Genomic DNA, 13,301 nt, shown 5'->3' with positions numbered 1-13,301 from the left:
AACACCGAACTATCTCATGTTTGACATCGTGATGAAAAACAGATCAGGGCAGGCCTATGATCAGAAACTTCCTATTTGGGTTGTGGTTTACGGAAGCTAGGGATACCACAACAGTCTGCCTGATGATGTTTGGGATCAATGGTTTGCCTTTGGTGGTGGGAAAATGTACATTTATCCACCTCTGATTCTGAATGAAGATCCAAAAGATAATGCAAACCCAGCCACAAAGAAATATGTTGATGATATCAAAACAACATTACAAACAAAGATCAATGCAAGAGCAGCAAAGACAGCGTTGACGAATGCGACAAGAAAGATCTGGTATCGAGGAAACTGTTCTCATAAGAATTCATCACAGGCAAGATTCTACATAAATGGAGCATCAGATCATACCACATATGTATCACAGAGCGCTAACGCCGATTTCACAGTAAACAGTTCTGACAACACAAAACTCATAATCAAAAACGCTGGTATGTATCTGATCACATACACCGATGGTATCAGGTCTAAACATCTATCACATCTCAGGTTCATCTTGAGCAATCTGTTCGTGGCCACAGCAAACGGTATATTGGTAGTGCTACCCAACACAAAAAATGCTTGGACGACACTCGCTAATACCGTTCTATTATATTTCCAAGCGAACACATCGCTGAGCATAGTGACAGATAACAGCTCTGTTAACTCGATGGACTGGATAACAGCTATCTGATGATTGTGAAGCAGGATTGAGATTGACCATTCATTTCATGAATGAAAAAGCTAACTTTATTATGGGGTGTTCATAATAAAATGACTGACGCAACCATTTTCAACTTCAACCACATCGACTACTCTATCGGAGAGGAGAAGATCGATGAGCTCAAAGCTCTTTACAAACACTATCACAAGAAGTGGTGGTGCTCGAGGAAGATCTTCAAGAGCTTCAAACGAAAGAGTCTTCTCTGCAACCTGGGAAGCACCATGCTCATCGTTATCGGAGGGATAGTTGGAGGGATAACCATGAACCCAATCCCGCTTGCTGCAATAACAGGTACCGGCCTCCTTCTCAAGACGTACACCGATGTGAAGAAGTTCGACAGAAAGATCGATATGAGCAAATTCGCCTTTACAACCTATGAGAAGATCTTGACTGAACTGAGGTCCTATCTGAGAGGAAGACCATTCAACAGTGCATCGCTTCTCAATGAGGTGAGACTCATCGATGATACAATCACAGATCTATGTCCAATCTTTCAATCGACTAAAGTGCTTAAGCAGTATAAAACACGCTTCGAGCTCATTGAGGTTGAACCTCAATGAGGTTCCTAAATACTTTCCTCTTTCGTTTCAAAAGAGGAAAGTGCAGTCTTCTCTTTAGTAGACAGTATCATAACCTTCTTCTTCATCTTCTTCATCAGATGAAAGGCTGACCAACGGCTGCCTCTGCGGTATCGGTTTGACAAAGATGCCATTCACCTTGATCTGCACTGTTACAGCTTCATCACTAATATAGATCGACTCAATTATCAACGCCATCTTTACTTTGCAATATTGATCAAGATAATCAAGTGGATTCTCTTTTGCGTTCTCTCTTGATTGGAAAAGTGTGTGTATCTTCTGCGTCCTCTTGGTGAAGATGAGCTTTGAATAAAGAATGGGGGCTTTTCCCTCTCTCTCAATCAAAGGGAGTTTCAACATTTCTGCAGTTTCAGGTCCAAAAAGATTCTCAAGATGTTCATAACACAGATGTTGAATCTTTTTCAATCCATCATAAAAGTTAAACTCTCTTTGTGATGGTTGATTGAGAACACCCCAGAGACAGGTGGGGATTGAGTAACCGTTGAGATCACCAGCTTTATCCAGACTCTTTTGCACACCGAAAGAGAAGAGGAGAGGAAACACAATCACCAACGGTCCTGGTGTATTTTCACCCCAACCATTCTTCACCTCAATATTGATACTTTGATGACCATATTGGTTGACAACGGCTTCGTTGAAGATAACATTCTGTTTGTTGAGCTTTTTGATACTTGTGAGTTGCATTGTTATTATTGTTAGTATCAAACATTTTTTTTTAAAACGTTTTTTTGAAAAAAAAAAGCAAGTGGACATTTATCTCTGAAGAATAAGTGTTGCTTTCGCTTTTGCATCGTTGACACTTATTCTTCAGAGATAGGTGTTGCTTTCGCTTTTTTGTATTTGCATTTGCAATGACACTTATTCTTCAGAGATAAGTGTCTCTTTCGCTTTCACCCTTCACAAATTCAACAGTTAAATTTTCAGCGATACTTGTAGAATAAGCAAAATAGTGAAAATTCCAAAATTGACTACGGAAAGTTCAAACGGAAATCGAAAGAGAAGAGCACCCGGTGTTGACTTTCTTGATGAAGAGTATAGGATGCTGATCGCTGGTCCGAGTGGGAGTGGAAAGACAAACACGCTCATGTACATGTTGAGAGAGCCACTGGTCATTTACGACCAGATTTTCATCTACACTCCAAACATTCACCAAGAGCTGATACAAGATCTCCAAAAGATTATGCATCGACACTCACAGAAACTTGGGTATGATGTGTTGCATCTGATGAATCCTGATGAAATTCTTGACACAACAGAGTATCCAAGAGGGAACAGGAAGGTTGTGATTTTCGACGACCTCATCACTGCTCCTAATGACGTGCAGAAAAAGATCTTGACGCATTTCGTTGATGGGAGGCATCATTTGATCTCACCGGTGTATCTGAGTCAATCATTTCACAAGACACCTGTCGACATCAGATTGAACTGTTCTCATCTCATCCTGTACAAACCTGCAATGACTCGCCATCGCGCTCTGATCGCTGGTGAGAATAGCTTTGAGCCAGATCTGTTCTCAAGATTGAACCCTTTTGAATTTCTTTTCCTCGACAAGGTGAAGGAGACATGCATGAGAAATTTCGATGAAAAAATCTAACCCTTTTTCAAGAGATGAAGAGTTATTGTGTCAAACAGAGAAAAAAGACTGAGTCCGTATCCGGGAGCGAAAGACGGGAGATTGCAAAAAACGGTCGTCCGATCATCAAATCGAAGTGTGCAGAGTGTGGCATTACAAAGGTAAGGTTTCCTAGTGGTGACACCCAAAAAAAAGGCGGAGCTTGAACTTGAACTTGAACTTTATTTTTATTTAGACACGGTAAATCTATCAGATAAAATAATAATATTATTACAATCTATTATTACAGTTACAATCTATTCTAATCTAAATAAACATGATCTAAAATTTAAAAGTGAAATAGAAAAAAATAAAGAAATTCTGCTTTACATATATGCCATGTGTGTTTTGTCGATTCAGAGGAAGAAATTGCGACAACCATTTCGGAAGGATTGAAGTGATTTTGCTTGCCGCAATTCAGGGGACAAGCTATTCCAGATAACCGCACCGTTATAGCTAAAGCTATTTTTCAGGAAATTGGTGCGGGGCAATGGAACAGCTAGTTTGTTTTCAGAGTTCCTTAGATTATATGGAGGATCATATTTAGTGAAAAGAGAACCAAGATAGTCGGGCGCAAGACCCTGTATAGATTTATAGATCATGGTGGCCACTTGTATTTGTCGCTGAGTATCTAACCGTCTCCAGTTAAGTTGCACAAAAAGAGGATCAGCGCTTGTGTCATAACTGGAGAAGGTCAGAATACGGGCAGCCCGGTTTTGCAACTTTTGGAGCTTATTCGAAAGACCCTTGTTACAATGCCCCCAGACCTCGCTGCAGTAATTAAAGTACGGCTGAACCAAGACATTGAAAACGGACTCAAGCGTGGTTCGATTAACAAAAGGCCTACAACGTTTAATTGCTCCAATGCCCGATGCGATTTTCTTGGCTATTTTTTCAATGTGCATATTCCATGAAAGGTTTTCGTCTATATGTACACCCAGAGATTTGACTGAGCTAACTTGTTTAATTATGTCACCACCTATGATTAGTTTAGATTATGTCACCACCTTATGATTATGATTAGTTACTGACCGGAGCGCTCTTTGATGATGTAGGAAGGACCAGCACTTCGCTGTTAGAGATGGGGATGAAGGGGTTGGCTAATCTCGGACAGTACGGTCTTGCAAAGGCTGTAAAATCTAACTATGGAAAGAGGAAGATGAAGCAAACAGCAAACAAATATCTCGATCAAGCTATCGATTCTTTTGCTGACGATATGAGTAGAAAAATCGGGGGAAGTGTTTATGATTATTCAAAAATATTACCAATGTCAATGTATGCTCCTGATGGTGTTAATGATCCGACACACCCTCTTTATGAAGGGGGATCCTTCGATATTCTCAAAGCTATCGGAAAACTACCAAAACCGAAATCTGGTTGGACTCTTCCAGGTCATAAGTATACAGTATAACTGCCAAGATCCTAAGGTTGCGCGTACTTAGAAACTCAACAATTACAGGGGTAGCAATGCGCGAGGCGATAGACAATTCGAACTCAACTCGTAGAATGACTAACACACGTTTAATCACAGTTCAAGATAGACGAATTACACTGGTTGCGACGATAATGACAGATCGTGAAAGTCACGGTAGCAAAGTTCGTGGTCGCGGAGAATAAAACGAAGTAGAGTAGAAATATAGGGTAGTTTAGTGTCGAATAGAGTCGTGTAGGTTCGAACTGAAACGATAATTACATACAAAAAGCTAAGATACAACGTCAGCTACGTAGTCGTGTTACAAACAAAATTTAGGAAGACTTATAGACAATATTGGTTTCGTAGCATGACAACATTTCAACATTAAAAGACTAGTCATTTGACAATAATAATTCGAGTACCAAAAAAAATGGAGAAACTTACTTTGGTGACGACTCGCACAGCAGAAAGTATAGCTCAAAAGGTAGCTTGTAGCAGATTGATCCTCTGATCGTAGCGGTTGCGGAATGACTCTCTCGCACGCTATCTTAAGTCGCCTTTTATAATGAGTGCATGCGTGACTGTGCACAGGATGTTACTTAAAACTTGTAATGTACACCATATGGAAGTGTTAGCTCATTTCCTACGCACGAACTTAGCCTATAGTACACGCACGAATCTGCGAATTCCTAACTAATACGCAGCAAATTTTAGCACGCTTCATCGAAACTAGAACTAACGATTATTATTAGAATATGTCGTAAAAACAGAGGGCGTTTTAAATCTAACATACAGGACCGCACAACGACCTTGCAAATCAGGTGAGGTATAATCCTCAGACGGGTGAGATTCTTGAGATTTTTGATAAGCCAACAGGTCCGACCGACGCTGTCGCTATGCAACATGATGTTGATTACAGCGTCTGTGCAAACAGCACTAGTCGTGCTGACCCAAAGAAGTGTAAGAATGCGGCTGACCGTAAGATGGTTAAAGCTCTCGATGCGATTCCAGCGAGTGAGAGGCAGTGGGTTCATTGGGCTGCGAGAAACATCATCAATACCAAGCAGAAGCTTGGTCTGGGTGTGGGGAAAAAAAAAAGTTCACTCGTTGAAGATTTGGCAAGAGGAATTGGCTGAGGAATTGCACAAACCGGTGAGGCGAAACTTTAGAAACGACGCGTTGTTGTCAACGGAATCGATGAGATTTGGTGCTCCGACTTGGTTGAGATGCAGAAACTCAGCAGATGGAACGAGGGTTTTAGATATCTGCTGATCGTTTTGGATGTCTTCAGCAAATACGGCTGGATCGTTCCGTTGAAGAACAAGAAGGGTGAGAGTGTTTCAGAGGGGTTCAGAAAGGTTTTCGCTGGAGGGAGAAGGCCGAAGAGACTCTGGGTTGACAAGGGTTTGGAGTTTTACAACAGTCATGTTAAAGATCTGATGAAAGCTGAAGGTGTTGAGATGTACTCAACAGAGAATGAGGAGAAATCGTCTGTCTGTGAGAGGTGGAATCGAACGATCAAAACGGAGATGTGGAAGCAGTTTACCATTCAGAACAACACACAGTATCTCGACATTCTGCCAAAGATTGTCAAGAAGTACAACAATCAAAAACACAGATCAATTGGCATGACTCCGGTAGAGGCTTCCAAGAAAAAGAATGAGAATGCCGTCTTTCTGAAACTCTATGGTGATCTGAGCGGGTTGCGAGAGCAACCAAAGTTTGCGGTTGGCGATCACGTTCGAATCTCCAAATTCTAGCGAAAAGTGTTCGACAAAGGATTTACCCCGAATTGGACAGAGGAGATTTTCGTCGTTGACGAGGTGCAATATTCTAACCCGATCACTTACAAGTTGAAGGATCTGCTCGGGGAAGAGATCAAAGGTTCTTTCTACGAACAGGAGATGTTGAGAGCAAAGCAGGATGTTTTCTGCATTGAGAAGGTTATTCGAAGGAGTAGTGGGCCCCGGGGCCCACAAGCTCTCGTGAAGTGGAGTGGTTACCCAGAAAAATTCAACTCGTGGATTGATGAGAGAAAACTTCAGGGGGTAGGTCCTGCCTGAAAATCAACAGTCGTTGTAAAAAAAATGAAAACAGTTAAAAAAAATGTTTGATAATAAATAAGATGGATGAGCTTGAGTATTTTTCAAAGCGTGCACTCTTGAGAAAGGCAAAGGAGATGGGACTGCAACGATGTTATTTACTTGACAAAAAAGAGTTGATCGATCTGATCAAAAATCCTCCCGAGTTGGATTATCTTGAAACTCTGTCGAAAAACGAACTCCTCGAAAAAGCAAAAGAGATTGGATTGCAAGGATATTCCACGAAGAATAAAGGAGAGTTGATTGAACTGATTAGAAAACCTTCACCTCCTCGCCCAAGACACATTGGTGTGAGGAAAAAAGTAACACTTCAAGCTACAGATTCAGAAGGGGAAGAACTCGTTTTCCCCTCAATCAGTGCTGCTGCGAAACACTTCAATGTAAACCCTGAAGGGTTTGCAGCGAAGCTGAGATCACGCAAAGAGAATACAAGAAACTTCATTACACTTGATGGAAGGAAATTTGCTCTCCGTTTCGAAGCTTACCGTTTGAAAGAGTAAAGCGTTAAACACACTCTCATCAAGAGAGAGTTTTCATCACTTGAAACGAGTGATGAAAAGTGGGGGAAAATGGTAAACAAAAATATTTTAAAAAAATATTTACATCATAATAGATATGCAGACAATGGAGAAAAAAAGAGATGAACCTTCGCGGTTACTCGAAGCGTCGAATAGCAGCAAACATCTTTGACAATAAGAAAGAGGTTTTGGAGAGAGCAGGAGGGCCTCTGCTCGATGATCCGATTCCTAAACATGAGATTCCGAAGGAGCAGAAAATCTTGAAACCGTCAAAACCAGCAAAGCTGGTGAAAAAGATAAAGACTGTTGATTGGGGGAAGAGGGAGGTGGAGGATTGGGGTCAGTGGTTGAAGGAGATGGATGCGCCGAGAGTTGTAGTTGATGACAAGTTGAAAGATTTCAAAACACATATCGCTAAGCTTTACGAGAAAAGAGACCAGTACCGTTTCACACTTGTTGAGAGCAAGTCTTCATTGAAAAAGTTCGCGAGGCAGTACACGATTAATGGGGTGGGGGGTTTTGGACCGATGGATTTTCTTCAGACTGTAAAACCGACCGTTATCAACTTTCTGTTAACGCAGAAGAATATCAAGATGGTGCTCGTTCTGAGGTGTAACATGTCAAAGACAAACATTGCGACGGGTGAGACTGTGCTAAAGCTTGCATATTTTGTCTCTTTTATAGAGATTATATTTCAAGAGACTGATCGAGAAGAGCTTTATCAGAGATGTGTTGATAAAATGGTGGAGAGTTTGGCTAAGTTTACAAGAGAGGGAAGTGGTTGGGTTGTGCATTCGATTACAGGGTTGGATTTGCACACGGTGAAATACACTCCTTTGAAAGGCTATTCATACATTAAGCTACCACCACATCTCGCGAAAAAGAAGGCCATCATAAACATGAAGAATGAGGATGATGAATGTTTCAAATGGTGTGTCACAAGAGCGTTGAATCCTGTGGAAAAGAACCAAGAGCGTATCTCAAAGACACTGAGAGAGCAGGCAAAGAGATTGAGATGGGATGGGATTAAGTTTCCGATGGAGGTGAAGAGCATTCACCGCTTTGAAACTTTGAATCCAAGTCTTGCTGTCAACGTCTACAAGTATGAAGGTAGGATCAATGCCTTGAGAGTGAGCAACGTTGAGAGCAGCAAGATCCACATTGATCTTCTTCTCATCTCTGAAGGTGAGAAAAAGCATTAGTGTCTCATCAAAGATTTGAGTCGGCTCGTATCGGGTGACCTATCGAAGAAGAAGAACAAAAGGTTTATCTGCAGGAGATGCCTCAATTTTTTTGGAACTCAGAAACTACTTGATACACATTTTGAACTCTGTCGAGAACATGAGGCTGTGAGAGAGATTTTACCAGAGGAGGGGACTTTTCTCTCTTTCAAAAACCACTACAGGAAGATGGTTATGCCGTTCGTCATCTATGCTGACTTTGAGTCGATTATTAAACCTTTGCACACCGTTCAACCGAATCCTGAGATTTGTTACACCGAGAAGAAGCAGAAACATATCCCGGGGAGTTTTTGTTACTTTGTTAAATGCTCTTTCGATGACAGACATTCGAAACTGGTTGAATACACAGCAAAGTCTGAGGATGAGGATGTTGCGCAGATATTTTTTGACATGCTTCAAGAGGAGGCTAAGGCAATATACAAAAACCATCCCGCAAAAGAGATGTTCTTCACAGACCGCGATGCTGTGATCTTTGAAAACGCGACGTGCTGTTGGTTATGCGAGGAGGATTCCAAGAAGGAAGACATGAAGGTTCGTAATCATTGTCATTATACCGGCAAATTTCGAGGAGCTGCGCATAACAGTTGCAACCTGAGATTTCGACGTCTGAAATTCACTCCTGTTGTTTTTCACAACTTGACAAACTATGACGCGCATCTCTTCATTAAAAATCTCGGCGTTTCAGAAGGCGATATTAATTGCATTCCCAACAACGAAGAAAAATACATCAGCTTCACTAAGAGCGTTGTGGTTGACAAGTTTTTCGACAAAAAGAAAGAAAAAGACGTTGATGTCAAGAGAGAGTTGAGGTTCATTGACAGCTTCAACTTCATGGCTTCTGGTCTTGCCAAGCTTGTCAACAACCTCATCAAAAAGGGTGACTGTTTTGTTAACACAGGAAGATACTTCGATGGAGAGAAGCTTGACCTGTTGAAGAGAAAGGGTGTCTATCCTTATGAATGGTTGGATTCTATCGACAAGCTTGATGAAACTAAGCTTCCATCACGCAGCGCTTTCTTCTCTGTTCTCAGTGGTAGTGGTATCTCTGAAGAAGAATATTGTCATGCACAGGAAGTATGGAAAACCTTCGGAATGAAGACGATGCGAGATTATCACAATCTCTACAATCGAAGTGATGTTCTCCTTCTCTGCGACGTTTTTGAAAACTTTCGGAAGGTTTGCAAGGAGAACTACGACCTCGACCCCTGTTGGTACTACACGGCGCCTGGGTTGGCTTGGGATGCATGTCTCAAGATGACTGAGGCAAAGCTTGAGTTGTTGAGCGATGTAAATATGTTGCACATGTTTGAGAATGGTATTCGTGGAGGTATCTCAATGATTTCAACAAGACACTCGAAAGCCAACAACAAATATATGGGAGAGATGTTTGACAAGAGCGAACCTTCAAATTTTATCACGTATCTTGACGCAAACAACCTTTATGGTTGGGCGATGAGCAAGAGTCTACCAACGCATGGCTTTGAATGGGTAGATGAGAAAGACTTTGAAGATTGGAAGAATTTTCCCTGCATTCTTGAGGTCGACTTGCTTCCTGTTAAGGAAGAGCTGCATGATTGCTTTAACGACTATCCCCTCGCTCCTGAGAATCTGTTGGTTGGGAAAGTAAAAAAGCTGGTCTGCACCTTGAATGGTAAAAAGAAGTACATCATTCACCATGAGGCTTTGAAGCTTTACATGAGTCTTGGAATTGAGATTGGAAAGATTCACCGCATCATCAGGTTTAAAGAGAGTCCTTGGATGAAAAAGTACATCGATTTGAATACAGAGTTGAGAGCTAAGGCTGACAACGATTTCGAGAAGGACTTTTTCAAACTCATGAACAACTCTGTATATGGCAAGACGATGGATAATATTCGGAAACGGGTTGATGTGAGACTTGTCAACTCAGAAGAGAAGGCGAAGAAGTTGGTAAATAAGGTCAACTTCAAACACTGCACCATCTTCTCCGAGAATCTCTGTGCAATAGAGATGAGGAAGACAGAGGTTTGCTTCAATAAACCTCTCTATCTCGGAATGTGCATCCTCGATCTCAGCAAGACTCTGATGTATGACTTTCATTACAACTACATCAAATCTAAGTATGGAGACAGAGTACAGCTTCTCTTTACCGACACTGACAGTCTCTGTCATGAGATTCAGACTAAAGACTTTTACAAAGACATCATTGATGATGTGGATTGTCTGTTTGACACGAGCAACATTTCAAAAGAACATTCTTCTGGGATACCAACTGGGGTGAACAAGAAAGTTATTGGAAAGTTCAAAGATGAGGCGCGTGGAAAAATCATTGAGGAGTTTGTCGGTCTGAGGGCGAAGCTTTACAGCTACAAGATGTTTGATGGGGGAGATGAGAAGAAGAAGTGTAAGGGAGTGAAGACGGGGGTGGTGGAGAGTACAATCAGCTTTGATGACTATAAGAGATGTCTGTTTGGTGGTGGAAAACAACATCGAAAAATGAACACGCTTCGGAGTCGAAAGCATGAGATGTTTATGGAGGAGATCAACAAAGTCGCTCTGTCCGCCGATGATGACAAGCGAATCATTCTCCCAGACAGAGTGAACACATACGCAATCGGACATTTATGAACAGACCGGCCGGCCGGCCTGAATAATTTGAATTTGAAAATGCTAAAAGATGATTTTGTATTAAATTATCGTGACAGTACGATAATTTAACGAAAATGAGCCAGAACCCGCCTTATCCCTACTACTGTCAGTCATGCAGTCAGCCATTAGTCAGTCAGAGCCAAATAACTCGGTGGCGCTGGTTTTGCAAAAACTTTCTAGATACAAGCCAAAAACGAAAGAATTCCTTTAAATCTACTAAAAAAACTCATCATAGTTCAGAAGCAATATTTTCAGCGAAATACGACCCGGGAGTGAAAAACGCTTATTTTGTTCTAGCCCAAATCGGACTCAAAAACACGGTTTTGCAAAAAAAAGTCTGCAAACAGGCCAATACACACTTTTTTCATTAGACTGCGTTGAAATCCATAAAGAAAACACTAGTCAGTCAGTCAACCAATCAAGTTCAAATGGTGAATTGGCCACCGTTACGATTATAAAAGCTGACGTCTCGAGCGTTAGCCCTTCGTCGGAGCGAATAAGGGAATTGTGGGTTGTGTGTGCTTCTAAAGGCAGAAAAAGGAGCTACGTGATTGGTGGGAACATGGCAACGAGAAAAACAGGAATAAATTAGTGGAATGAAAAGCGTTCGTTGATACCTGCGGGATTTACACTGCCGATTTGAAAGATGAGCTTTTGTTCAAGAGTTTTCCGCTTTCCGTGCTACCTAAGTGTAAGGAAAGACCGCAGATTGCCATGTGTTGCTCAGAATGTTTCTAGCGTCAAAAGCAAAGAATAGGCAAGAGACGCAAATTTGTCATTGATAATGAAGAAAGTGAATGCATAAGTTCATTATCACTGTTAGGAGTCCTTATAGATAATAAACTTAGTTTTGTTGCACACATTCAACAAGTCTGTAAGAAAGCAAACTGCAAAATTGGTGTCCTGTTGAGGATGAAGAGCCTAGTTCTCGAAAAGACGAAGTTGCATTGTTTAAAGCGGTAATTATCCCGAAGCTAAACTATTACTCACTTGTTTGGCTATTCATTAGAGCATCTGATCGGCGGAAATTGGAGATGATACAGGAAAAAGGAATGAGAGCGGTTTTCCAGGACAGTGCATGAACATACGAACATCTGTTAAACAAAGCAGGATTACCTACATTACGTAATAGAAGACTACAAGACCTGATGGTGTTAATGTTCAACCCACAAAGTACATCACTGAATTATTCCAAACAATGGAAACTAATAACAATTTACGTACACCAGACTTTCTTATACGGAGATATAATACTGTAACCTATGAAAACCATTCTATCGGACATCTAAGGCCTTATTTATGGTGCAAATTACAGGGAAATGTACGGACACAATGTGACTCGAAGAGTTTTAAAAAGACAAATTAAGAAAATGGACCTAGAAAGCTTTTTGCTTGAGAAATGTCCAACTGGCTGTTTTCTATTTGATTCTTAAACTATAATCATTCATTATCATTATTCATTCACTGGTCTTTTCCAGGGGAGGGTGATCACGTTCCACGTGATGTTCAGTCGCCAATCAGGTTACACCTAAACATCTTTTCACTTTTTGCTATTTGGAGAGAGGTATAGACTAAAAGTTGAGGAATTTGGAGAGAGGTATAGACTAAAAGTTGAGGAACTTTATTTTGACAGAAATAATTTTATACAGAATCAAAAATACTTAAACGAAGGTCTTTCGTGGCGTGAATTTTTGGAAGGTAAGATATATTTGTGTTGTTTCTCTTCTCTCAAAGGAGAGTCGCTCATAACCCACAACGTTCAACTTCGGACAAATTTTGCGCGTGCTGAAATGCTTCTAACTTCTATCAAACGCGATGAATACTCCCAAAATTGACAGAGAAAGATGCTGGAATATATGCTGAAGCTAAATATTGCCATGAACCCCAATGTACCTCTTACCATTTTCAAGTTATAGCGATTTTACTAAGTCGTAGTAGTCGTGGCAAGGTGATGTGAGACTTGCAAACAGCGCCACACGACAAGATAGAACTATGGCTAAAATAAATAAATAATATTTAGACAGAACATACAAATATTATCATATAACACAAATGAGATGTCCGCCGTAGAACTTAAAAACTTTTCAAAACATTCTGGTTAGAGGGCGAGAAACACTTCCCGCACGCCGGGCGAATAATAAGTATTATATTTTCATTTGATGGTCCTTTAAGACGGTTGAACTCATCATTAAACACGATTTCAGTTGAGCTTCAAAAACTATAATACATTTATACAGATTATTGAGGCTCAAAATCTGAAGAAACCAAAAGAAAGCCTAATTAAGTAACTTTATGCGTTTGAAAGGCAATCTCGTACAATCGCGCGACTTGCAAAACAAACGCTTTTACGAAAAGATCGAGTTGACTTTATATAGTTTAGAAATATTCCAGAACTCTTACCTCTAAATTACAGCAACTCCGTTCTTCGATAGCACAGGGAGA

The 13,301-nt window shown here is 40.8% G+C and overlaps 1 protein-coding gene and 1 long non-coding RNA gene across 2 annotated transcripts; one reads left to right on the top strand and one right to left on the bottom strand.

Annotated features, from left to right (window-relative positions):
- Positions 1-4,458: 4,458 nt before the first annotated feature.
- On the bottom strand, positions 4,459-5,160 carry LOC148728597 (uncharacterized). Its single transcript, XR_016002186.1, has 2 exons — positions 4,815-5,160; positions 4,459-4,633 (listed from the first exon to the last, which is right to left on the bottom strand). It is a non-coding gene; the product is annotated as an uncharacterized LOC148728597 (long non-coding RNA).
- A 3,239-nt stretch (positions 5,161-8,399) lies between these two features.
- Positions 8,400-10,838, top strand: LOC111324042 (uncharacterized). The gene has a single exon (XM_022927526.2). It carries the CDS (start codon positions 8,400-8,402, stop codon positions 10,836-10,838), a length of 2,439 nt encoding a protein of 812 aa, XP_022783261.2.
- The last annotated feature ends 2,463 nt before the right edge of the window (positions 10,839-13,301 follow it).

This window comes from Stylophora pistillata, chromosome 6, assembly GCF_964205215.1.
Source record: "Stylophora pistillata chromosome 6, jaStyPist1.2, whole genome shotgun sequence".
Lineage (NCBI taxonomy): Eukaryota > Metazoa > Cnidaria > Anthozoa > Scleractinia > Pocilloporidae > Stylophora > Stylophora pistillata.
Note: the sequence above shows the minus strand (reverse complement) of the source record. Positions and strands in the feature narration are given on the sequence as shown.

Coding starts and splice junctions, on each gene's coding strand:
- LOC111324042 (XM_022927526.2), top strand. CDS start 8,400: ATGGTTATGCCGTTCGTCATCTATGCTGACTTTGAGTCGATTATTAAA.